The sequence below is a fragment of the Diplotaxodon limnothrissa genome, linkage group LG5 (assembly GCF_057381915.1).
Source record: "Diplotaxodon limnothrissa isolate DT_005_m linkage group LG5, D_limnothrissa_male_GT1.1, whole genome shotgun sequence".
NCBI classification, from domain to species: Eukaryota; Metazoa; Chordata; class Actinopteri; order Cichliformes; family Cichlidae; genus Diplotaxodon; species Diplotaxodon limnothrissa.
In genome coordinates this window covers 6,718,066-6,745,543 of record NC_140600.1, presented here as the reverse complement: position 1 = coordinate 6,745,543, position 27,478 = coordinate 6,718,066, and the positions used below count along the sequence as shown (strand labels likewise).

Genomic DNA, 27,478 nt, shown 5'->3' with positions numbered 1-27,478 from the left:
ATCATCAAAGATGGAACTGTTCTCCTGCTGGCTGCAGTAGTGAACTGAGACCATAAGCTGACACTGCTGTGGACCTCTGCCGTGGACGCTGCCACTGTAGATACTTTTTTCATACATTCTTTGGAAAAACGATTGTATAACAAATTCACGTTTGTTTGAATATTTTTGCACACAGCTGCGCACAGAATCTGGTAAAAATTGCATCTCAGAATAGATATTAATAGCAATTAGACCATTTCCCCTACTGATCCCAGACCAGTGCAATTAACACTCCTATTCCAGAAAGGTTATCGCTGTCAAAGAGCCCACAGACACCCACACCCACACACACGCACACACATAGATGCGCACACAGGAGTTATTAAGTCTGTTATGGTTGTGTGGCTGATAGTATGAGAAGCAGAAAGGTGCGGGGCAGAACCTGATATTTCCACTGAGTTAATATTCAGACCTGTTACTTCACATAGAGCCCAGCATTAAGCCTGGAAATGCCACCAATGAGCTTCCACACAGCAAATCCAGCATGTCCAAATTAACACTGTCGGATTTGATTTCAACACTATTAAAGTGTCTATATGGGTCCACACCAGAGAGTGTTAATTTAACTCTTTTTGGAGAGTTGGTACGTTAACTCTGATTTAGTGTTAAACACCAAATCTGTCTGAAGTTGATAATTTAACACTTGGTGTTAAGAGTTTATATATTAACTCTCAAAGAGTATTTTAGTTTAACTACGTAAGAGTTATCTTCTAATTCATTCTAAAAAGCGGGAATTTTACTGTTCTGAACTTCTAGAAATTTCTTTTGGAAATAAACATTTACTAAAAAGATGCAATGGTTTTTGAAAAACATTTATTCTGAACTGTGCACCCCAATTTCAAAACATTTTCTGAAAGATGTAACAGTATACATGTTCTCACTTTCATTAGAATTTTGTTTATCAAAAGGTCTGACATGGTAAATGCAAATAACAGCATCTCATCACTTATTTCTTCAATACAATATGCATGTCCTTCATTCATCCCTTTGTGGAACTTCAACGCACTTCTGCTCTCCCCCATATTCCATCTTCACAAGCATATCCTGTGCGGAGATTGAATAAAAATTAGTTGACACTAATTAATGGCACAAATAATCCAGTAAACAATTGCAGCACAGTAAAAAAAAAAGGAATCCTCTTTGAGCCATTACTTGTGTTAAGTATTTTCCCAAAAGACAAAGACACAGGCAACAGGTAATACTGAACTAAATGTAAAACCTCAACCTTTTTCATTTTTACCTAAACCGTGTGCACAAAACTCTGGAGGGATCTAAATGCTAACGTAGAACCCAGTCAGGACGTCAGCTACTGCTGTTTGCTCGTTGTTGTTTTTTTATGGGCGATCGTTTTCAGGCTTCAAGTAGCACCATTACACCAACATTTCACATTCTAGACATTGTTTTAGGCGTATTTGACCAAAAGTTTGACTGAAAATTCACATGCAAGCTTTTTTTCAAGGCTGTGGTATTTGCCCGCAAACAATACCTTTCAGCTAGCTAAAACAGAATATTATGCTATCAGCGAGCAACATGGCTAATGCCTTTCACACAGCTTTGTCTCAACTTCAAAGAGCCACAGAAGTAAAAGCTAATAACAATTGAAACAATCTTTGAAAAAAATGACTTACCAAGCATGGCAAACAACTCAAATATGTAGAGCAAAATGTTCTGAAACGGCTTCACTTCAGCTTCGATTGGAGCCGTGCTGGGGGCGGAGTCTGTGAATTTACTCTGTTGGTGTCATAGCCCCTCTAGGAGTTCAGAGTTAAGAGGTCAAGAGTTAATGTTTCCATTGTAACACCTCCAGATTTGACATAGAAACACTCATTTTTAACACTCGATTTTAACTACTATCATTTTACACCTAAGAGTTACATTAAAAGAATGTGACTCTGCTTAGAGTAAAATTAACTCTACTTTTGCAAGGAGACTATTAACACCAAAACATTTAACACTTTTGAATTTGCTGTGCACATACACATACATGCTCACACACACGCATACACACACAGTATTAGCCAGCCAGCAGACTCCACTTATTCTTAGTCTTCAGCGTCTCTTTTTGTTTCCCCTCCCTCTGCCATTCTTTGGCTGTCCACAGCTCCATCAAATATACTAATCTGAAATTAGATCTCTCAAGGAAGACACCATTCATCAGCTGTGTCTCCTTTGTCTTTTCTTTTTTTTTCATTTCTCTTCTAAAAACTTGTGTCTGCTTTAATGCAGGTTGTGGAGTGGGGTAAAATATTATTAGTATAGTCTGGCCGTTAAGTGCAGAAGTCTGACAGATAGTGTGTTAGTATTTTACACAGGGCATGGCAATAATCTGTGGATTTTAGTAGCCAGTAAAGATGTGCAATCCAGTTTAGTACAGCAAAGCAACACATTGTTCCATTATCCAACTTTTGCAGTAAAAATGGAACAAGCTAACACATTGTCTAAATATTGAACACAGTTAATAACTGTCATGCAGACATATATATGACACTTCTGAACAGTCACGGCTCACAGGCACAACTGCCAGAGTACTGCTGCTCACTATTTCCAGCAGTTGCATCACAGGATCTTCATTAGTTACACAGCTCGTACTGCTAATTGTACACATTATATTTGTTGCTGCTGGCTCCCTTCTTAATGCCCAAATGTTCCCTCATTACTAAACAGATTTATGAATCTATAATTTATGAATCTATACTTTTGACCCTGTGTGGATTAGAGAAAATCCAAAGTAAATGAAAACGTGTGCCCCTGATTCTTGTTTTCTAAAGTGATTTAAGATGTATGCTGTACAATCAGTCCCCCGGGGAAAAAGAACAGTTTCAAGAAATGATTAAAGCCCCAAATTGTATGTAACCTTCTGACCACAACTGTATGGTGCTGCCAAAAAAAGCTGATTACAGCGACTGCCAAAAGGTTGGATGTAAAACACCAACTTGCCTGTAAACACTTTCCAACTACTCTCCAAGTCGTATTGAACTTAGCAGGTCATCTGCCTTTACACACCCTCATCTGTCACACCAGAGGAGGGTGCTTGCATGTCGTCTGTCATGACATTTTTCAGAAAAACGTCCTTTGTCTTTCTCTTTTCCTGCAACATTCAACATCCTTTGTCCAATAATATCCACAATCTCGTCTCTGCACATGTCCAAACCATCTTGCCTTTGCTTCTCTAACTTTGTCTCCAAACCTGTGCTGTTCCTCTGATGTACTCATTTCTTAACTTGTCCATGCTGTCACAAATCCCCCCTGAAACTCCTCCCTCTCCACCTCTCTGCACTCTCTTCTTCACTTCTCTTGTGCACATTTGAACTCATCAGCCTTTATTAGCTCTGCTCCTTGCTCCTCACTGTTATACCTGTCTCTCTCTCTCATTCACACACGTTCTGTCTTGCTGCTGCAGACCTTCATTCCTCTCCCTTCCAACCGCAAAAAGTGTGACACAAATTTGAAATGGAGACCAGTGTAAAAGATGAAGCCACAACTTTTACTCTGAAGGCAGATGCTCTGTGTTCATGGTTCACATTGCACTACAGCTTGGTGAGTGAATCGGGAGAGTTTGCAGACATTCATGCAAACTAAGGGGAACTGCAGCAATTTCCTAGTTAATAAAGTTCCGTTAGATTTTCTGCTTTTTAGCTAAATTGTCTGTTTCATATAATGGGGAAAAATCCAGTTCAGCCACCCACCTACATTAAAAATTAATTCAATTCATTGTAACAGCTGCCACATTAGTGTCAATCAAGGTGTTCATGCTTTGCTATTACTGTTTATTTTGATTATGTTTTTGCAGATTTTACAGGATTAGTCAAAACTACAAATGGAATATAAGGGTGAACAGGGCATCTGAGGTTATTTCATTGTAACCACATGGATGGAGGTCTATGTAAATAAGCATGGGTGCTTGGAGGAAAATACAAATAAGGACAAAAAGAGGGGACATACTGATAGGTTACAGTGAGAAACAGAACTTGTGTCATTTTTGCCTCAGTCTTCTTTTTATTTTTCATTAAGACGTCGATCAGTTCAACAACACTTTGTTTGCTTGTGTGGTCTGAAGCCTGGAGCATACTTGGTTGGAAACTTGTATGAGATGTGGAAACTGAGCAGGACGTATTATTCATCAGCACAGCAGACTCCCTGCGACAGCATGTGTGTTTATGCTACAGTCATGAGCACACATTAACCCCTCCTTTCAACTCCTTTCCTCTCTACATATCTGTGAGTCAGCCTTTGATTCTCTCTGTTATCTTTTTCAGCATCCATTCTCTTTCATATCACACATTATGAATAGACTGATATAGATTTCATGGTACAGGACGTCCAACTTCTGTGAGAATAAACCCGCAAGGTGTAGACGGCAGCTTAGAAACGACTGCTTTAACAAACGCTTTTATTCTGCTTAACAACAGCTTCTCTGATCTCCCGGCCACTCAGATGGCAGCTTCTTTGGAAACAGTAAATGGACGGAGACAAACAAAAGAAATTGAGATTAAAGAGAGAAAGGGAGTGTAAAGAATTGGATAAATCAAAGAATGTGGATCAGGGAAGAAATAATTGCCGCAGAGTTAGCAGAGGCTGAGCTGTTTGACTGCGTGACCCCATGACATCCTGATTGGAAACACAATTAGCAATAAATAAGGAGAGGTTATCACCAGCCTGGATTTTTTTTATCACTTTGTCTTTGCTTGTTATTTTTCCTAATGAAGAAGTGATATATCAGTCATGTTATCTGTCCTTTCAGGGCATGTTTTGGAGATCGGTGGACTGAGGTACAGACAGTCGGTGGTTTATCAAGCACTCTGCCTTATCGCTTCTGTTTACTGTTGTATCAAACTGTTTATCAGTGTTGGTATAGTTACTCAAGAAGAGTAATGGATTACACATTACTCATTACTTTTCTCTAAATAATACAACACATTACTCACCAGAAAAAGTAATTACTTGCACTGGCGGTTACATTTCTTTATTGTTATTCCATTAAATGATATCAAACACATTGTCTCATAGTTACCAGTTAACAGTATAAACCTGAGGCTACAGTCCAACACGCAGACAACACAGTTCTTTCTGTCCTGGACGCTGTTTGTATTTAGTTCTTTTTTCGCCATAAAAATGAGATTAATGTCCAAATCTCTACTCATGAAAAACTTTAGACCATTTTCCTCCTCCCACACATGTCCTCCCTGCACCTCTATGGATTTGCAGATTCATTCCTCAGTTAACTTACACTTTTTCTGATTTGTTGCAGTGCCAACTTATATTCTCTGGATCAAATCGTCACCACCACTGAGCTAATTTATTGAATCGGCTACTCTTTTGGCAAAGCTTTAACCCATTAGATAAAGTTCACAGACCTTAAAGTAACGGGCTGTCAAACCATGAATAAAAACATGTTCTACTGCAGTAGCTCAGTTTCATCTCAAAGAACTGTCACTGGGTTTTTTCTTTCTTTCTTCAGCCTCTTACAATTGCAATTATTAATCTCCACCCCTTCAGCCAGTGCTGACCTGGCTTTCATTGAATCATTGGCACTAAGTGTGATTACCACTATGAACTCAAGTGAATAAAACTCAAGGAAAAAAATGTTTTGAATGAGTGAGAATGTCTTTAAAGTTCTATAAAAACATTAAATATTTCAGTGTCTTAACAGGTGAAACTTGTTCAAGGCTTATCTAAAAAGTGACTTATTTAATAAATGGGTTCAGGACACTGAAAATTTGGTTCAGAAAATGGAAATTTGTCTTTCCGCAGATGAGAGAAATAGTTTTTTAAAATCTTTATCACTTGAACAAACCTGAGCAGTTTTGCCTTTTAACCCCAGTTATCGATGTGGAGGATGGTCATGTTTATTTTGATGTGGTTTAAAAAATGTGCTTTAAGAAAATCCAGTCAAACCGTGGCATGGCACTTTAAATATTTCCGGCGTACATTGTCTGGATTTCTAAAATTAAGCAAACTATATTGGAGAGGAATTTTGCCACATTTGTCATTTTGATACATGCTGCAGTCCAGAAGTACTTTGACCTAAAACCTCAGAAAATACGAGTGGCTTTTTACTCTCCGTCTGTCACATTTGCTTCCTCCTGATGAGAGATCTGATGATCTGAAAGGCAGGAAACAGATGTGTGATTTACAGCCAATTAATTTTGTTCTCTGCTGCATTTTGTGTCTCTGTTGTACTTCACACTCGTTCTCACTCTGTCTGACACACACAATGCCACGCGCACCTACACCACACTGTCAGCTGGCCGCTTTGTGAAGCACTGCATTTCTGTTGTTGATAGAAAACTCCCTTATCGTGCTCTCAGAAAGATAAACATGCCCTGCTGAATCTTTCACTTCTTCTTTTCCCTGTCTGTTTGCTGAGGAATAGCTGCAAAGATTTCCATTATTCTCCAAACTAAAGTACAAGCAATCTGGTTCAATCTTGTTCCCTCCCTGCTTGCCGAACCGCTCCCAACCTCCTGACAGTCTGCCGTCAGCTGCTGTGATTTTTCACGCTAGAAGAAAATTACCAGGAGCTAAACTCTGAGATTTCCCAAGAAAAGTGGAACCAAAAAAAAGGTTGAGAGCACAGTGATGGCAAGACAGGAATAATGAGGGAGGTAGAGAGGTATACACCCCGCTAATTAGCTGGGGTCTTTACAAGTTCAAGGACAGTTTCAATTTAACTGATAAAGATGAGAGGATGAGGATGGCAGGGAAGGGTGAGGTTGGTTGAGGCTTTCTACATCTTAATTATCTAGTGGTGGTGGGGGGGGGGCGGCATGTGTTGAGGAATCTGGGGAAAGGAGGGAGGGCACAGATTGAGTTCAGGATGAGGAAAGAAGTTGAAGGGCTTCTACGGAAAACCCAGACGTCTTATCCGAGGTTGAGTTCAGCTGGGGGTCGGCCCCAAGCTTCCTGGGGTCAACGATTTCCCTTTCAATTACTTCGCCACTTGCGCAAGGATTCTCAGCCCAGGAGGATCATGGATAACCCGGGGGTTAAACACACATGCATTACTTAATTCAAACACGCATACAAATTGGCTTCACTCAAGCTTGTGATACTCAGGAATGATCAGTCCTGAGTTTCTGTGACATCGTGGTGACGATTCAAACGTATCAACTTTACCTCTGATGTAACAGCTCATGGGAAGAGTTTCTATTCTCTTGGTGAAGGAGGAAGTCATTGTTTGAGTAGTTATTTAGAAGTGTTACCTGAGTGAACATTAATGTCAGTGGTCACCATGTAATAAAACACTTTCAAAGTTCGCAACAAAATAAAGATTTAAAAATCTTTCTCTCCTGGAATTATACAAATATTTCTCACATAGTTTAGTTAAAATTCTTTGATAGTCACATTGTATGCAAAAGGTTTCACAGGTTAGGGTCAGGATAACAAATGACAAGTAAATACTTCCTGTTGATGCTGACGTGGCACAAAGATTAAAAAGTATATATTTGTTAGCAAAACAAAGAAGCTTGCAATAGCTGCTGAGTTTGACAGCTACACTCAAAATTTGTCTCAAAGTGTCGTGTGCAATTACAGTGTGAACTGGTATGATTTTTACCCAGGAAGTAGTGTAGGAAATATGGGTGCCAGTTGGTCAACATATAGTCAGGGCCGTAAGCAAATGGACAATCACATTTTGTTGTTGTTTTGTTTTTTATTGCTTCTGTACAGATTGAGTGGATTTTAAACTGTATAGTATGTCAATAACTGTTTTGGAAATACATAGTGTCACATTTTCAGAGACACAAAAGTAAGTGGAAAAACTGACATCACAACTTAAAGAATTGTTTTGAGTAATGACTGCTTGAAGTGTTGAACCATGGACACCAAACGCTGTGTATCCTCCCTTGAGATGCTTTGCCAGGCCTTAACTGCAGCCACCTTTGGCTGCAGCTTGTTTGTGGGTCTCTCTCCCTTCTGTTTTCTCTTCAGTAAACTAAAAAGCATGCCTCATTGGGTTCAGTTCAGGTGACCGACTTGGCCATTGAAGAATCTCCTTTCTCATTGCCTTGAGAAACTCTTGGGTTGCTTTTGCAGTACGCTTTCGATTATTATCTATTTGTACTGTGACGTGCTGTCCATTCAGGGTTGCATTTTTCAGTATTCATCTGAATAAGAGCAGAGAGCACAGCCCTGTACACTTCAAAATGTATCATACCATTAGCAGTCACACCATCACTGAACGCTAGTGACCTGGTTCTGTTATAATGACAGTGGCTCTGTAATAATGTGTAATTGTGCATTTGGTGGGATAAAGTGGGTCCACTTGTCTCTTCAGAGGGTATCGTCACTGCAGTCGGCCATGGAGGGGAGTTTTCTCCATTCTGCCATCATAGCAAGGGTAGATAGATGTTAGAAAGAGCTGTACAACATCTTCATCAAAGCTGCAACATCTATCCATCCATTCTCTGCCGCTTATCCTTTTCAGGGTCGTGGGGGGGCTGGAGCCAATCCCAGCTGTCTTGGGGCGAGAAAAGCTGCAAAATATCTTTTGCAAATGTGGTGTTCATTCGTTAAGTAATGTTCCATAAAGCAGTATGTCAGCAGTAGTGTCTACTGCTGACATACTGCTTTATGGCACCAATTGTTCCTTTAGTTTAGAAGATCGTTTTCTGTCTTTGATATTGTTTGTGTTTTTCAATGGTAGTTATTATGGATATCTATGCCATGGGGAGTTTACATAGTTAATCATCAGTTTGAATAGTGGTAAATGGCAGATCTCACATAAAAGTTACAATTAAATTGATTTCTTATTTATAAAATTACCCATTTCATTCCATACAAATCACCCTTGTGAACAATTCACCCTTTATAAGGACCTCTATTTGCTTTATGTAACATGCAAAAATATTTTTTCAACAAAAGCATGAAAAAGGAAGAAAGCTACTCTCAAAATCACATTCCCCTACAGTTCTGGTTATTTGCATGAAGTTTTGACATCTCACAATTGAGTCTCCATGTTACCATGAATAAACCAGTTGACAGAATATCCCCACTTCCTCAATGAAAGTCTGGGGATGCTTTTATTTCTATTAGAGGAGCCGAGAAGGATGATATGTACCCTCTCTCATCTTCGTGTATGATGTTTCTGAGCAAGTGGATTTGCACATACAGAGAAAACTATAAGTAGGAAGAATATATAAAGTCCTTCTATACAGCAGTTTACTCAGTCTAGACTAGATTGTAGTAGGTGCTTACATGTAAATTGAACTTCACATGTGTTTATCTTAAATGACTTTTCCATGATATGATAACATTTATTTCATGCAATTAATACAGTTCACATATAATGCAATAATCTTTGACATGTCACAAACTGGGCCATCAGTGGAACCCAATCGTATTCACCATCTTGGAACCATAAACGTCAGTCGGAGGCTATTTTAGATTTGTGAGATAGTCATGTCCGGATCAGTCATTGTGTCACAGAAAGACTGAAACTGCCATCACCGGAGTCGTTTTTCTATCATGATTTGAACTTTTTTTGTACCCAAAGAGCAGACTGTGACTACAACTGAGAGTTTTATAATGTTTACTTACAAATGAAGAGAGTTCAGTGACAGGCAGTAGGGAGTACTGGGGCAGTATCTGTAGAAAAGGAGAACGAGAGTATTAGATAAAGTTGGTCTCAGTCAGAGAATTGCCAAAATAAAGTGAGTGGACAAGTTGCGGTCTTACTTGTTAGTGCAGGAGAACAGTCCTTGGAACAGGGTTCTGGGAAGATCCAAGGTGAGCAGCAGAGTGTCGATGGTGAGTCAGTGGGCAGGTGAATGGCAGGAATCCACAGAGAGTATCTGTGAGACCGACAAAAGCTTGTGATTGGCTGTGAACTCTCGACTCCTTGAGGCTGATTTTCCAATGAATATGGATCAGACTTCAGGCAAGGAAATAGAAGACAGATAAAAATACTGAGTGGACATAATGAACTGGCAGAGAACGACTGCCACAGTTGGCCCTTAAATACACAGCACAATGAGTTGATGCTCAACAGGTGTGAAAGTGCAAGCCTATGTTCCCTCCATGGAAACACAGGTTTGCACCTGGATATTCAGCTTTTAAGATCCAACAGAGTGAGAGTTGGGTTGCACCCTGCTCACTCCTCCCCACCCCCAACAACAGCATCCAATACACACTCAACACAAGGCTCCAGCCTGTCTCTCTCAACCACCCAGGTTAGGAGGGAACTGAGGAGGATTAATGGCAAGAAGGCAGCGGGCCCAGATGGCATCAGCTCGAGGGTCGTCAGGTCCTGCGCGGACCAACTGTGTGGGGTGATGGAGCACCTCTTCAACCTGAGCCTGAGGTTGGGAAGAGTCCCACAGCTCTGGAAAACCTCCTGTGTTGTACCAGTGCCAAAGACTTCACGCCCCAAGGACCTCAACAGCTACAGGCCGGTGGCTCTGACATCCCACCTGATGAAGACCCTGGAGCGGTTGGTCCTGGCTCAGCTTCGGCGCCTAACAAGCTCATCACTGGACCCACTTCAGTTTGCCTACCAGCCTGGCATTGGAGCGGATGATGCCGTCATTCACCTCCTACATCGTTCCCTCGCTCACCTGGAGACCGCTGGAAGCACTGTGAGAATCATGTTCTTTGATTTCTCCAGTGCCTTCAACACCATTCTTCCCTCGGTTCTGAAGGACAAGCTGGAGAACTCTGGAGTGGACCATCACCTCACTACCTGGATTTTGGACTACCTCACCGACCGACCACAGTATGTGAGGACTCAGGGCTGTGTGTCGGACAGGGTCGTCTGCAGTACGGGGGCCCCACAGGGAACGGTTCTGGCTCCGTTCCTCTTCACCATCTACACTGCAGACTTCTCCCACAATTCCACCCAGTGCTTCCTGCAGAAGTTCTCTGATGACTCTGCAATAGTCGGCCTCATCACTGATGGGGACGACAAGGAGTACAGAGGACTGACTCAAGACTTTGTGGACTGGTGCCAGCTGAACTACCTCCAGATCAATGCCAGTAAAACCAAGGAACTGGTGGTAGCTGTGGACAGCTACAGGTACCTTGGTGTTCATCTGAACAACAGACTGGACTGGACTCATAACTCAGACGCCCTCTACAGGAAAGGGCAGAGCAGGCTGTACCTGCTGCGGAGACTCAGGTCGTTTGGGGTGGAGGGCCCACTCCTGAAGACCTTCTATGACTCTGTGGTGGCTTCTGCTATCTTTTATGGTGTGGTCTGCTGGGGCGGCAGCATCTCTGCTGGGGACAGGAAGAGACTGAACAGGGTGATCCGAAGGGCCAGTTCTGTTCTAGGATGCCCTCTGGACCCAGTGGAGGTGGTGAGTGACAGGAGAATGGCGGCTAAGCTGTCATCCCTGTTGGACAACGTCTCCCACCCCATGCAGCAGACTGTGACAGCACTGAGCAGCTCCTTCAGTGGGAGACTGCGGCACCCACGGTGTGGGACGGAGAGATTTCGCAGGTCTTTCCTCCCCACTGCTGTCAGACTCCACAACAAAGACTTTAACTGAACAAACACACACATCCACACATGTGCAATAACACTAAGTGCAATAATCTTTTCTGGCATCGTTGTATTTTTACTCAGTTGTATATAGCATTCGTATTCTATTTTTATCTTATTGTATATTTTTATTCTATTTTATTCTACTGTATATAGTATATTATTTTATTCTATTCTGTACAGCTGTGTACTGTATTTATTCTTATTGTATTCTAATTTTTGCATCATAACTTTTGCACTGTCCACTTCCTGCTGTGACAAAACAAATTTCCCACGTGTGGGACTAATAAAGGTTATCTTATCTTATCTTATCTTATCTTATCATTTTAGATACATGGTAAAATACAGAGACTAAATGGTGAACAGGCTGATCCATGTATAGCTCTCTTCTACTCGCCTGGAGTACACTATACAACATGCCACATATATCCAATCACACAAGCACTGTCTTTTAAGCTTCTTAGTGCTTCCTAATTCATTCATACACATTTAGACTCTTATTTGGGGTTAGTACCTTGCCTAAGGATACTTGGCATGCAGACTGGAGGAGCTAGGGATCGATCCAGCAACCTTCCAATCAGTAGATGACCTGCGCTACCTCCTGAGCTACAGCCACCTGTAAAATTTTAAAATGTAACTAAATGTTAAATTGGTCTTACAGTCCTACTTTTTATAAGAGTTCCCTTTTGGTAAGCCAAAATTTAAAAACTCCATATTGGGGGTAAATGTAAATCTAACCCTAACTATGAACTTGTCGCTAGCTACAGGATGGATGTCCAGAGGTGACTATATTTTTTATTTAATTTTTATTTAACCTTTATTCAGTGTTGGGGAGTAACGGAATACATGTACCGCCGTTACATATTTAAAATACAAAATATGAGTAACTGTATTCCGTTACAGTTACCGTTTAAAAAGGTGGTATTTAGAATACAGTTACTTTGTTGAAATAAATGGATTGCACTGCGGTACTTCCCTGTTTCATATTGTCGCGGGTCAGGACTGTTTGGGTTTGTTTGACAGCTACGTTCTGTTGTTCCAGGCGGCAGCGTTATGGTTGCCATGGTTACAGGGCGACGCTCTCTCTCTCTCTGCGACTGTGTGTTTCCTGGGTGAGAGAGCGCCATTTCGTTGTTGTTGTGCTAAGCTAACAGGCAGAATGCTACAAGCATATGGAGTTAAATCAGGGCCATAATGTTTGTGTAGTTAAAAGAAAAATTTGGAATCGAAAATATGTAAACTGAAAGCAAAAGTCACATTTTTAGAGTGAACTTTGAAAAAGAAAGAGTTGGATTTAAAATAAAATCAAACGTTTTGAATATTTGTATTAACTGAAAACCCAATGGTTCTTTTATCTATAATTTCTCTGAGTAAACTTTATTTAAAAATTTTCATTATTCTTTTTTTCATTATTATTATTTTAAAAAAAAATCTATTCAGTCTCAGATTACATTTTTCAGATTCAGATCTTTTAAATTAATGTACAAAAAAAATTCTTCAGGTTCGGATTTTTCTCTCAGCTTCAATTTTTTTTTTCACTTTCAGATCTCTATTTTTCAGTTACAGACTTTTGGCCCTGTTTTGGCCTGGTGGGCGTGGCTACACAGAGAGGGGCGGGGAATCATGAGTGACAGCAGACCGCTACAGGCTCAAGATGGTCCATTTTTCATGTTGCCTTCAGGAAACCTGGGAATGAACATAATTTATCAAACACCTCCTGCACTGTATTATTTGATAATGTTCAGAAAACATGTCATGCATAACTGCTAAAAGTCAGTTACTAAAGCTCTTTCAAGCAGTAATGTGTACAAATTACGCCGTAACTGATCAATTATGAGACGTTTTCCCAGCCACTACGTGAGAAGTGGTCATTTCCCATGCTCTCAAAGTAGCGCGCATTGTATCGGGTGGGGGCTGCTGTTAACTTGTCCCTCAGTGAACGATGGCGTCGTCTTCCAACAACACTGCTGGTGCGAACAATCAGGTGAGTGTTTAAGTTTGGAACAATTACACTGCAGTCTGTGAATACTACGAATTTAAGAAGTGGCTATTGTTACGGTTAATTTTTCGGCTATTCTGTTTTTTTATTTTATAATGTTTTTTGCTGAAATGCTAGCTCAACAGAAACGCCTCGCTATCATTTTCGGCTGAAACTTACTTCGAAAGGTAAAGTAATATTAACAATTTGATCCTTCCCCAAAAATATGGAAAACATTTTAAAAGACTCCATAACTAATCGGGCTTGGGATGCAGTCTTCATCACCTGCGCTATGGCAATTTATTGCAAGACTCTCATCCATCCATTATCTGGTTCTGTTGAGCTAGCATTTCAGCAAAAAACGTTATAAAATAAAAAAACAGAATAGCCGAAAAATTAACCGTAACAATAGCCACTTCTTAAATTCGTAGTATTCACAGACTGCAGTGTAATTGTTCCAAACTTAAACACTCACCTGATTGTTCGCACCAGCAGTGTTGTTGGAAGACGACGCCATCGTTCACTGAGGGACAAGTTAACAGCAGCCCCCACCCGATACAATGCGCGCTACTTTGAGAGCATGGGAAATGACCACTTCTCACGTAGTGGCTGGGAAAACGTCTCATAATTGATCAGTTACGGCGTAATTTGTACACATTACTGCTTGAAAGAGCTTTAGTAACTGACTTTTAGCAGTTATGCATGACATGTTTTCTAAACATTATCAAATAATACAGTGCAGGAGGTGTTTGATAAATTATGTTCATTCCCAGGTTTCCTGAAGGCAACATGAAAAATGGACCATCTTGAGCCTGTAGCGGTCTGCTGTCACTCATGATTCCCCGCCCCTCTCTGTATAGCCACGCCCACCAGGCCAAAACAGGGCCAAAAGTCTGTAACTGAAAAATAGAGATCTGAAAGTGAAAAAAAAAAAATTGAAGCTGAGAGAAAAATCCGAACCCGAAGAATTTTTTTTTTGTACATTAATTTAAAAGATCTGAATCTGAAAAAATGTAATCTGAGACTGAATAGATTTTTTAAAAATAATAATAATGAAAAAAAGATTACTGAAAATTTTTAAATAAAGTTTACTCAGAGAAATTATAGATAAAAGAACCATTGGGTTTTCAGTTAATACAAATATTCAAAACGTTTGATTTTATTTTAAATACAACTCTTTCTTTTTCAAAGTTCACTCTAAAAATGTGACTTTTGCTTTCAGTTTACATATTTTCGATTTCAAATTTTTCTTTTAACTACACAAACATTATGGCCCTGATTTAACTCCATACAAGCATAGCTCTAAAGAATGTAGCATCATGGGCAGTGTAGTCCGTGCTGCAGGGAGAATGGACTGCCATACACGTTATGGGTCTGTGAGCGCGAGGAGCGAGAAAAAGGGAAGTGGAAAACTACGAGTTGTCATCGAGCAAAAACGGGAGCTGGAAGCATGTAAATATAATAATAACCACTGCAGCCAAGAAGAGTGCCTGACGAGCCCAGTTGTAAGTAAGCTATTAAGACTCGACTGTACACCGTGTTCGTGTTTTCCTCCGAAATTAACAAGTTCCGTTGGAGCAGCCTTTCAACGCCTCTCTCTGTCTCTCGCAATAAAAGTTGACCCAGACAACAAAGTAAAGCTATTTTTCGGCTACGAGCCGACAGGGACCCCGCCGTATTAGTCAGAGGTCCCTTTACTACAGTTCGGAGTCGCGGACCTTCAGTAATAGTAATAAATCACACAACAATAGTACATTCACGTTGTTGTAAAAAGCATGATAATATATTAAGTAATCCAAAGTATTCAGAATACGTTACTGTCATTGAGTAACGTAACGGAATACGTTACAGGATACATTTTGGGGCATGTATTCTGTATTCTGTAATGGAATACATTTTAAAAGTAACCTTCCCAACACTGCCTTTATTTAACCAGGAATGTCCCGTTGAGATCAAAAACCTCTTTTTCAAGGGAGTCCTGGCCAAGAGGCAGCACATTTCAAAACAAATACATACGAACAAACAAAGTTAAAATTACACAAAACAATTACACATTATTGAGGCAGTCTGTAGGCCTTTGAGTTTAGTTTTAAAAACATTTAAAGACAACAGTTCAGTCAGTTTCCAGTCTTTCTGTAACAGATTCCACGAAAAAGGCGCAGAGTGGACAAAGGCTTTCTTACCCAGCTCTGTGCGGGCAAGGGGAACAGACAGCAGCAGCTGATCATTTGAACGCAAGGAGTAAGAACCACTATTTGTCCTTGTGAGCAAAGTACAAATATAAGGAGGCAGCAATCCAAGCATAGCTTTGTAAATAAAAGTGTACCAATGCCTTATATATGTGCTTTGGGTGTCTCTGTTCTCTTTAGCTGCTTATGAAGTATTGTAAAGTGTATTTTACCTGTACACTCATCATTATCATAAAGTCAGGTGAATTGGACTTTCACCCTACACTGAAATCTGATTCTAGACCCTCACATTGACTAATTTGACTAAAAATGTGGGATTTGACAGTTATGTGTCAACCAGCTATACAGTTTCAGGCATATCTGCATGTGAAATGAAATGCAAATGGATGCTAATTAAAATGCCTCGTTTACATTTGTTGTGCTTGTGAATACAAAAATAGTCTGAGCGGTATGTTTAGTAAGGCAGAGGCCTCTTCTTGGAAAGATGCAGAACAGTGCCCAATGGTGCATTTAAATACATGATTTTGAACTTAATATTCTTGTTTATTGTACTTCATAAAAACTGAACATTTTCTGGGTATCTGTAGATAGACGAATTTAGGAGTTCAGCTGACAGGTACTGTATATCTGCCTCCTCCATACAGGAAAGGAGTGAAAGGGGCTTCCTGTGATTGACTTTCTATCTAAGGCTGAATGTAGATGCAAGGAAGTGTAACACACATAAGCACTTTTGGAAATACCAAAGCATTGCACTTACTATTCCTCCTGTAATGCTATAATTACCCACCAACGGTATTCAGTAAACAGTGTAAATCAGATCACATGCATGTACATGAGGCGGATTACATTAAAGGAAATGCTCCCCATCGGAATTCCATAAAGTGAATTCCAACAATGCTGAAATGTAGATCTTGTGATCGCATGTGTGTATCGTGCACCAGCACGATCAGGTGGAATGAATCAGCATCTAAAATCTTAAGTTTAACAGATTAAAAACGAGAAAAAAGATGCTTTTCAGAGAAAAAGAATGTGAAGGTCAGGTTTTTCTGACTGGCAAACATTTGTCACTCCAACACACGCACAAGATAATGAGGTTTGAAATCACCACCAATCATCTGGAAACTGAGACCTTGCTCTTCACATTCTCTGAGATTCATATACAGCACATGACGCATCTGCTGCTTGACTGCCGCCTCTGTGACGGCACTCGCCTCATGTTTTATTTGATGTCAAAACTAATGATCACAAAAGAATGCATGATCATATAGGAAATAGAAACTATGAATCTGAGAAATGCAGGAACGTCTGACTAACCTGAGAATGTTTGCTTCTCTGTCGTGCTCTCTCTTTCCACAGTGGGATGCCATTAATGAGATGGACGAGTACTTCAGTCCTATCCACACATACCAGGTGTGTAATGTTCGTATTGTACTGTGGGGCTGAGTGTGTTAGGATTAACTGTTATAAGACCTTTACCTTGATCCTGGGGAAACTGGGATTTTTCCATCTAAATTAAGTTTGATTTTAAAACACAAACTGTGAATTAATTAATCATAAATCAGTTCTTTATTTTATTAGGTTATATAGATGGTGCACTACTAATACTGCAAAAATTACAATTCCTCATTATGTACCAAAGTTGAAAAATTTTAACTTATCTGTAAGTTTTCAGTCTGCACCTGAATGATTTTGACAGATGGAACTTTGACATGTATTTGTCTTCATTCATCGTCTTTAACTCACAAAAACATCCAATGAAATCCTAGGAAAGTATATCAGTAGGGCTGATATTCCATGTCCTGACATAGTTGGACACTTTATTGTTTATAAAACAGTTCCCATAGATAAAGCTATTATACTCAAACAATAAGAGAAATCAGCTTATACAATCATTTATTCGACAAAGATATTGATAGAATTATTTTTTTCTGAGTTGACTTCTATATACTGGCTAAATCTGAGCAATCCCATCATGACTGCAGGAACAGCCACTTTGAGCCAAACTGTTGCAGCCGTAACTGTAGATGCCGAGATGTTTTACATCAAAAGGTCTGGTGTTAAGTGACCAGTCCTGGACTTCTAGATGTTGTTAAATAATATTTTAAATAATATAGGGACTATTTTTTGTTTTTTTGTTTGTTTTTCTCCATCGTTCAACTCACATCACAGTTTTTTTCTGAAAGTCTTACCTGAATGGTGTAATGGGGCCGGACGGACGTGGTCCCAGCTAATGAAATTAATTCAAATTGAGAAAAGAATAACGAAATGCAAATATATGTGCGACATTTGTGTAGTTTATAAACACTTTACTTTAGAGTTTACTTATTAAAATGAAAAATTTCAACAATCTGCTTACTTAAATACTAATTATTTGCTCTTAAATATTAATTAACATTAACAAATTAAATTAGAAAATTGCCTGCCAGAGCTAGCAATAAAAATAATCATTTTTTATTCCCCATTTAAAATTCTTATGTGGAAATATTCTTATTTATTTATTTATTTTATTCTAAACTAATGTTAAGGCAAATGACTTTTATGTACATGTTCCAAATAGAAGCTGTGAAATGACAACAGATCTTCCTCTGAATTAGGTCTGTAACGTGATGAGCCCGAGCCAGAACAATTGGCTGGTGACAGGCTGGATCCCTCGGGAAGGAGCCAGGAGGATCTACATCGAGGTCAAGTTCACCCTGAGAGACTGTAACAGCATGCCTGGAGTACTGGGCACCTGCAAGGTAACAGACAGACTGGAAGGGAGGGGGGGGGCGTGAAGTCCAACATTTGTTGACTAAAGCTGGCAAAGAAAATGCACACAGAGTAACTTGTGTTCACTGTATTGAGTATGCTCATTATTCTGAGTATTATGTCAACTCAGAGTAATGGTATCAAACATTTGCCATCTGGTGGTCTGTCTTATGTGCTAAAATTAAAGCATTTTTCATCACAACACTAATTATGACCATCCGAAACCTGAGAAAATGAGAACCAGCTGCAGCTCTGAGGCTGTGTTGTTACTTCATTGAATGACCTAAATATAGACTTATGAAAGCTTTGCCATAGCTAGGAAGCTAACCAGAAGTAACAATGGGACTATTGTGAAGTTTACTCAAAATGATGCTAATAAAATAAACACTGATAGTCAAATTTTACTTATTAAATCTTAGTTATTTATCAACAAGAAGTTCTCAACACAAAAGTGCTCCAATGCTAGCAAGACTTGACAAACTTGTTTATGTACATGAGTCCTTAACTTGACTTTTGGACTGGTAATAGAACAAGATAAGAACAACATTTTTGAATTACTGTGGTGGTGATAGCATCTTGCATTGGGAGGGAAAATAACAAATTTTAGAGGAACTGAAAAGACTACATTATTTGTAGAAAGTGTTTCCAAATGCCACCTTTGGGAGGGAAAATGACAGACTATGTGAACCTTACATCAGTATTTTGGCTTTTGCAAAGCATGGAGATATGGTTCCAACATACCTCTGATATTGTAATATGATGAACAAGTGTGCAGTACTTATGACACCATATTTGTTCTGCAGGAAACTTTCAACCTGTACTACTACGAGTCTGACAGAGCGGTGGGCTCAGCCATACGGGAGAACCAGTTCATTAAGATTGACACCATCGCTGCTGACGAGAGCTTCACAGGGGTGGACCTGGGAGTCAGACGACTCAAACTCAACACAGAGGTACGAGTAACTCAGCAATACTACAGGTGAATGTCAGTCCAGGCTTTCAAAGCAAAATCTCACGTTGGATTGTAAGTTAGCATGCACACCTCCACACAAGTTCAAAACAAGTTGGAAGCATCCACATCCACAGCAGAGCCTCTTCCAGTCACGTCACTCAAACTGTTTTGAGCTCGCGTCTGCACAGCTGTGAGAGAAAACAAATAGCAGCACTTGGCTCAGTGTTTTCAGATGTGATTTGATATTGACAACAGCTTCAAATTTGATATAGGATAGTGGTACTACACTATTATTGATACCTAACTCTGTTGGAAGCAGAACAATCAGTATTAGGACATTTACTTAGTTATCAGCTAACGCTAGCAAGCTGGGTTAGCAAGCTTCATGAAACCATTGTATAAATGCAATACAGTGTTCTAATTGTACTAATACAAACAGAATGTTACTCAGCAATACTGAAGCCTTTTCTGAGTCTCATAGAACAGTCTCATAGACTGTTTAACTCCTCTCTGGAGGGGAGAGGGAGGGGAAACAGGAGGACAAAGGAGGGGGGAACAACTAAGCTGTAGTGCCTCTTCACCTCACTGTACAATACCTTGTGCAATACTTTTTGTAAATAGTCAACAGTGCAATAGATTCAATACTTGAAATGTGCAATTCACTTGTATTTTTATTTTTTATTCCTATTTATTCTATTTATCCCCTTTGTATATTTTATTTATATTTGTCTCTGTATTTATATGTGTGTGTGTGTGTGTGTGTGTGTGTGTGTATATATATATATATATATATATATATAACAATTCTGTAACTGTAACTTCGGTCGTTGCTGTGCTTTTTTTGGAAGTCGAATTTCCCAGAGGAACCCACCCGAGGGATTAATAAAGTCCTATCTTATCTTATCTTATCTTATCTTATCTTATCTTATCTTATCTTATCTTATCTTATCTTATCTTAGAAGGCCATATAACAACCACATTAACACAGCTGAGAGAGCCAGTAGTGTGGTGTGACTTAGCCTCAAAATTAGCTATCAGAAAGAGCTTTAGCTATAATTTTTATATGAAGCTTATAACAGGCCCAAATGTTTTTTTCTATCTGGGTGTAAACATGTCATTTTCATGACTGAGGTTAGGATTCAGAACAGTGGAGTGTGTATGAAGTTCCACAACAGGAACTGTAGTCTTTTTATATCTTAGATTTAGAAATTTAAAGCTGAATTTTAGCCTTGTTTCAGGTCATCTCACCATATCACCTTGCAGCAGGAAAAAGATTAAAAGAAATATTTAATTAGAGTATTTAAATTCAGTTTCTTTTTTCATGTAGATATTAATTTTTATTTTTACAAATATTATTGTGGCCAATAATATTGTTACTAGATCATTAAAAATAAATGAATTACATTATAATAATTATACTTAATGATATATATTGTAGAGAATCTGTGACTTTCACAAATGAATCCAAAGAAGTAATTTTATATATATATATATATTTTTTTTTTTTTTATACAGCACATTTAATAACAACAGAGAGTTGACCAAAGTGCTGTACAAAGTAATAATTAAATAATAACATTAACATCAACAACAGGTAAGAAAATTCAAAGAAAATTAGGATAAAAATAATTAGTAACTCTCATGCAGTATCTAAAGCCAAAGTGAAAAAATATGTTTTAAGATGGGATTTAAAAAGAGTGACAGTTGGGACCTTTCTAATGTGGAGAGGTAGATCATTCCACATTTTCGGCGCCACAACCGCAAACGCCCGATCCCCTCTATGAACCATCCTAGACTTGTGTAAGGTGAGGAGTAAACGATCACTTGATCACTTAATGTGCATCTATGTTTAAGTGGGGAGGATTAGCACACAGGCCTCATGACAAATGCTGATCCATGCACATGTTTAATTCTTACAAGAAAGCTACAGAAGCAGCCCTGGAAAGATAACCTGGACAGAGCAGCAAAACTCATAATTAGCTGACTAATTAGCAAACAGTGTTGATGCATCATAAGCTTGATGAGTTTGTTTGATGGTGAAATGCATATTTAATTCATCAATTAGGTGTGCAAACAAAGCTACTGGTTGTGCAGCAGTGATGGTTTTTCAGCATTTAGACATGTCCCTTTTAAAGGCACAATAAGTCAGTTTTGAGGTTGCTTAATAGAAAAAATGAAAATTGAGCTAATGCGTTCTCATGAATGTAGAATTAATCCATTAAAAATAATCAAGAGCGAGTGCAGGTTTGTGGAGGCTGCCATGTTTCCCCGTCATATTGAATACAGTGGCTGAGATGGACATCGCCATCGCCAAACATGGCGCCATCCACCGTGTTTTATGTCTGTAGCTAGAGACCAGCCACATATGTAGTATAGCTTATAATCAATAGCTCTTTCAGTTTATTAGACATGCAAACCTCCTGTCTCTGGACACCTGACAGTGAGCCAGCTAAACAACAACAGCTGGTTATAAGCTAACACCATGCCAGCCAATTAGGTGGCATAGCTGGGACATAAAAAAATCTCACTTTCTCTATGATAAACAATGTGATTACATTCTTGCATTAGTATAAGAATTTGAATAAGTGTCCGAGTACACCAATGTTCTATCCATTTCCAGCAGTATTCCACTACAAAACTAACCTCAGCTAACGTCAGCTAACAGTGTTAGCTCGGTGGTGAGTACCCTTCAGTAATAGTAATAAATCACACAGCAATAATACATCGGAGATACTGAAGTGGCACATAACCCAGATAGCTACCACAACTAAAACAAGGTACTTGCAGTAGGCTAATGTTACTTTTTAAACAAGAACTTACTTCCAGATGTTTCTTTAGGTTTGAGGTGGAGTCTTTTGACTCTGAGAGCAGCTTGGTTGTACAATCAGATTTCGCCCGTCCCTTTCTTCTTTAATTGGAGATTATCTATCGGAATTTCAGGAGCAGGACCAGGAGCAGGACCACGCCTCCAAATACTCACCTTCCAGTTGTCATCTATGTAGGTTCCCCCAGTTCTGAAAGCTGTTCATTCTCGTTTACATGCCCCACCTTCCCTCCGTCCTTGTTCTCAATTCTTTAACTTCTTCATTTCTATTTCATGCATGGGGCTCTGCCAGGCCCGGGAGCCATCGGCAGTCCCCTTTGAGGCCTTCCCCAAACCGTAGCTCAATTCATGTCAAAGCGTTCACTTTTACCTACTAAAACGCTGTTAAACCTAAAATGAGGACGATACACAAAATTCACGGTTCGGTTCGGTTCGATACTTTGGTGTCACGGTTCAATATTTTTTCGATACAAAAAAATGTTCATGCCTTTTTAATTTGTCATTTATTAAACTTATAAATATATATTTTAACTCAAAAGTACAGTTTTTAAATTTAACCCTAACCCTTGTGCGTGTTTTTTATTTTGACAGCGAATGCGCACCTGCGGACCACTTATGTGCAGCCCTGGTTATTTAGCTCGTCATATTGCAGCCACAGAAATTCTTTTGTCCATGAAACCATAAAGCTGCACTTTCTTTTTGCCTTATAGTCTGATTTGTCATAACTTTTCCGTTTTGTGGTAAGCTTTTCTTTGGCTGTCACTTCTTCACCCTGACCTGTCTTATTTGGCTCAGCAGAACTGAAATATATATCCTGCTGCTTTTACACACGCACTCACATAAGCTCAGCGATTCTCTGCGCGATCAACCTCTCACATGTTTAAGCTGCGGGAGATTTCACTTGTCATGTTTGCATAGTAAGCTAACGATTAATAAGACGATGTCAGAGGAATTGGTGCGCAAATTATCATCACTCACAGATCAGTGCTGTCGCTCTCTATACACAGCTCGCTCGATTGCAAAGTGAAAGCAAGAAAACAAGCGCAAATTCAAACGCGATTTCAATATGTCACATATTGACAGTGGCTCACCGATGCCAATGACATAATTACCCAGCTACATTTCCGAAAGAATGCAAAAGCATTGACATATATTTTTCGTACAATAGCCCGACGGGCAGGGCAGAGATAGATTTTGGTACCCCGACTGAAAAAATCGCTAGCCCCGGGACGTTGGGCTAGCGATATTGCGAGCCCTGTATCTGATTGAGGAATCACTCATCTTTGGAAAAGAGAGTTTATTACAGAGAAATGTCTCTTTCCAAAATAAAAGCTATACTATCCGCTTCTTCTGGGCTATATTCTCAGCAGCATAAGGAGAATCATGTGCTAACAGCTGTCTAAATGACTCGGCTAAAGTTAGTAGCATGCTTGTTGTTTTTGTCTTTGCACTAGGATGATGTCGGCGTAAATGTGCAGTCATATTCGTTGTGTTCCCACTAGTGCTTTCAGGTTAATCTCGTTGAAATGACCTTAATGCCACGGCAAATCTCCGTTAACGAGCTACCGCCGATCGCCCCGTGCATGGGGCTAGACGGCCAACACGTTAACGAGCTAACTGCGCTAACACACTAGCTCCCACCCATGTAATTGAGCATTGCGTGGCACATCCAACATACTGTTTTACTTTAGTCCATGACTCGCTTACCTTCAGGGTCATACGTCACATGAAAACCAAAATAATTCCAAACGCCAGATCTGAATGAGAGTGGGGGAGGTCCATGTTGTAAGGAGAGCTTAACTTCTGTCTCGCTAGCTTGCCCTGCGCTCTTCCTTCTGACGATGCTGTCTGTGTTGAGCGCTCAGTGAATCTGCGTTCGACTACTCCGCCTAGGCTGCACTGTCGACCCTAGGCGGAGTAGTCGAACGCAGATTCACTGAGCGCTCAACACAGACAGCATCGTCAGAAGGAAAGTTGATAAAATAAATTTCAAATTTTGTATTGTTCGATGCGTACCGAACCGAAAGCACTGTATCGAACGGTTCAATATTGATACGAATATCGTTGCACCCCTAATATATATATATATATATATATATATATATATATATATATATATTCGGTTCGATATCTTTTCGATGAAAAAAATGTTCATGCTTTTTTAATTTGTCATTTATTAAAATTATAAATATATATTTTAACTCAAAAGTACAGTTTTTAAATTTAATGTTGCTGAAACAACAAAGTAATAAAAAATCTCTCTGATCGAGAAATCACTCATCTTTGGAAAAGAGAGTTTATTACAGAGAAATGGCTCTTTCCAAAATAAAAGCTATACTATACGCTTCTTCTGGGCTATATTCTAGCAGCATATTAAACATATCAGGTACCAATAAGGAGAATCATGTGCTAACGGCTGTCTAAATAACTCGGGTAAAGTTTGTAGCATGCGTGCTTGTTGTTTTTGTCTGCTTCCACTTGTCTTTGCACTAGGATGATGTCGGCGTAAATGTGCAGTCATGTTCATTTTGTTCCCACTAGTGCTGTCAGCGTTAATCTGAAATGATGTTAACGCCACAACACGGCAAATCTCCGTTAACGAGCTACCACGGATTGCCCCGTGCATGGGGCTAGACGGCGTCAACACGTTAACGAGCAAACTGTTAGCGAGCCACATGTTGTACAAACCTTATGTTTGTGAGAAGCAACCAATCTAAAAAAAAAAAAGTGTAAGTGGCTTTGAAGGAAAAGGTGCCACCCCAGCTTGTTTCAGAGTATACAAACTGAGGGGGTGGCCAGTCTTCTATCTGTCTACTATTAAGAACAAGGTTTTTGCCTATTTTTAGATGCTTTTGCTGCAAACTTTTAAAATAATGTTGTAAATTAGCTCCTTGGTGTTAACAATAGTCAACTGTGATGTGATATCTTATGAAAAACAAGCATATAAAAATGTAAAATCATCTGTTTGCTCATTGTGGTCGGAAGCACAGCAGTTGATTAGGAAAGTTCCTGCAAAATTAAGAGCATCCTGCCTTTTAAGAAAAATTGCTTGTCCTGTCTTCTTACAGGTGCGCGGTGTGGGCCCTCTCAATAGGCGGGGCTTTTACCTGGCCTTCCAGGACATCGGCGCCTGCATTGCCCTCACCTCGGTGAGGGTGTACTACAAACGCTGTGTGGGCGTGAACCGTAACCTGGCTGTGTTCACTGACGTGGTCACGGGGGCTGACTCATCATCTCTGGTAGAGGTCAGAGGTCAGTGTGTGGATCACGCTGAGGAGAGGGACACACCCAAAATGTACTGCAGTGCAGAGGGGGAATGGCTGGTGCCCATCGGGAGGTGCGTGTGCTCGGCTGGATTTGAGGAGCACAGGGACTCCTGCATAGGTAAGTCTACAATGAGTCCACTGACGATAGGTCTTTACGGTGCATGGTGTGTTTGCACTTTTGGTTTGGTAGTATTTATATTTGGAGCTTTGCAGTGGAGGCAAAGCTGCTGCTCTGAGCAATCATAGTGTGTCATTTTTAAAATATTTTATTCCTTATTTCATGTTTTGAAAATCAGGGAACAAAGAAAATGACCATTCTAAGTGAAGGGCATCAGACACTGTTTATATTTTCTTTAATAAAAAAAAGCCTATTCACCAAATTGATCTGATAGTTTCCAACTCTTAGCCAATTTAGCAAAAGCTAAAAACTCAACCCTAACCTTAGATAAATGGTTAATGGATTGCTGCTTATGTAGAACTGCTTTACTCTATCTGAGGACTCAAAGCACTTTCACAAGTCACAAGTCTCATTCAACCATTCACACACACATTCATACATGTACACACAGACTCACACTCCAGTGAACTCCAGTAAACCCACTCCGGGGTAACTTAGGGTTCAGTATTTGGCCTGAGGATACTTCAACATGTGGAACCCAGGGATCAAACCACCAACTTTCCAATTAGTAGACAGCCTGCCTCATGAGACACCGATAACTGTACCTGGAAGGTTCTGTTATGCTGCATTTTACCTCGTGATAAACGGCAAGTTTTCAAACCTGGAAGATGTTAGAGTTGAAATATGATTTCTGACATGAATTTTGGCTGCACAGTTTCTCTCTGGGTATAAAGGGAGAGATTTGAACCTAACCCTAATCTTAAACAGCGACCTAGGAAAGGTTAACATGCATTCAAGGTTTCAGTTATAGGTCAGCCTTCATGACATGTGCCAACTGTGGGAACCATTAAGGAATTACTTTACAAAGAGATCTATTTAACTGTGCAGTCATAGTATCCATGGTAAGAAGTATATTTTTTGTACTTCCATATAAAAACTGTCAACTTAAAACCTTTGCTATTGTTCCTGAACAAAAACTGGAAATCCATTTAACAGACCACAGAATGCTCAAATGCTGCAAAAACAGAGAGTATTCGAGGGGAATTGTTGCGTTAGGATGAGATGGTGGACGGCGAGATGAGGGTGACCCACACTGTTAACTCTCCAGAGAGAGCTGGAGGTGAACAAAGTTAATCAGAGAGAGGTGAACTGTTGCTCAGCAGGGGCTGTGCACTTAAACCTGATGAAGTGGGTTATAAAACATGGCAGTTTGCCATTAGCTCGTGGTTTTTACTTTGCTGCTGGTTTCCAGGTGTTTTGCTTTTTATTCGACTTTTATTTCTCGTGCTTGCACATGTGATGTCAACAGGCGAAGAACAGGTTCACATCTACTGTTTGGGTGTCTTGAGCAGAGATGGGCAGTAACGCATTACTTGTGACGCGTTACTGTAATCTGATTACTTTTTTCAAGTAACGAGTAAAGTAAGGGATTACTATTGCAAAAACGGTAATTAGATTACCGTTACTTTCCCGTAGGAACGCTGCGTTACTGCGTTACTAAAACCGTGATTTTTTTGCGAGAATGTCTCACGACAGTGACGTAAGCGAGTGCACCGTTAGTGACAACAGCTGTGTGCAGATCAACAGTGCATCATATATCGAGTGCGGGAGAGAGTATGAGCGTGCAGCGTTTAAAGCGTGGAAGTACTGACCTTACTTTGAGTTTGATTCCATAAAAAGTGACAAAAACATTAGCGTCCGTTGTGCGTGGGAAGAAAACTTCTTTTTACAGCGAACAAAACCTCTAAACAAGCACCGAGTGCGCAACGACGTGATGGGAAATTCACAGAGAAACTCACGGATTCTTCAACTGACCGCGGCACACCTGCACCAGGATAAACCTCCGCCTACCCCCAGTCCTGCTTTACAGGTGAAAATAGAGCAA

At 39.8% G+C, this 27,478-nt stretch overlaps 1 protein-coding gene across 3 annotated transcripts in view; it reads left to right on the top strand.

Moving 5' to 3' along the window:
• epha8 (eph receptor A8) overlaps positions 1–27,478 on the top strand; it is a 140,908-nt gene that overhangs the window by 52,370 nt on the left and 61,060 nt on the right. For 2 of the 3 annotated variants that reach the window (XM_085353718.1, XM_085353716.1), the window contains exons 3-6: positions 17,042–17,095; positions 18,280–18,423; positions 19,237–19,386; positions 25,278–25,593. In XM_085353718.1, coding sequence (XP_085209844.1) covers positions 17,042–17,095; positions 18,280–18,423; positions 19,237–19,386; positions 25,278–25,593 — 664 coding nt within the window. Of the gene's footprint in view, positions 1–14,815; positions 15,002–17,041; positions 17,096–18,279; positions 18,424–19,236; positions 19,387–25,277; positions 25,594–27,478 lie in introns of those variants that run through there. The other variant, XM_085353715.1, reaches the window with a different exon arrangement.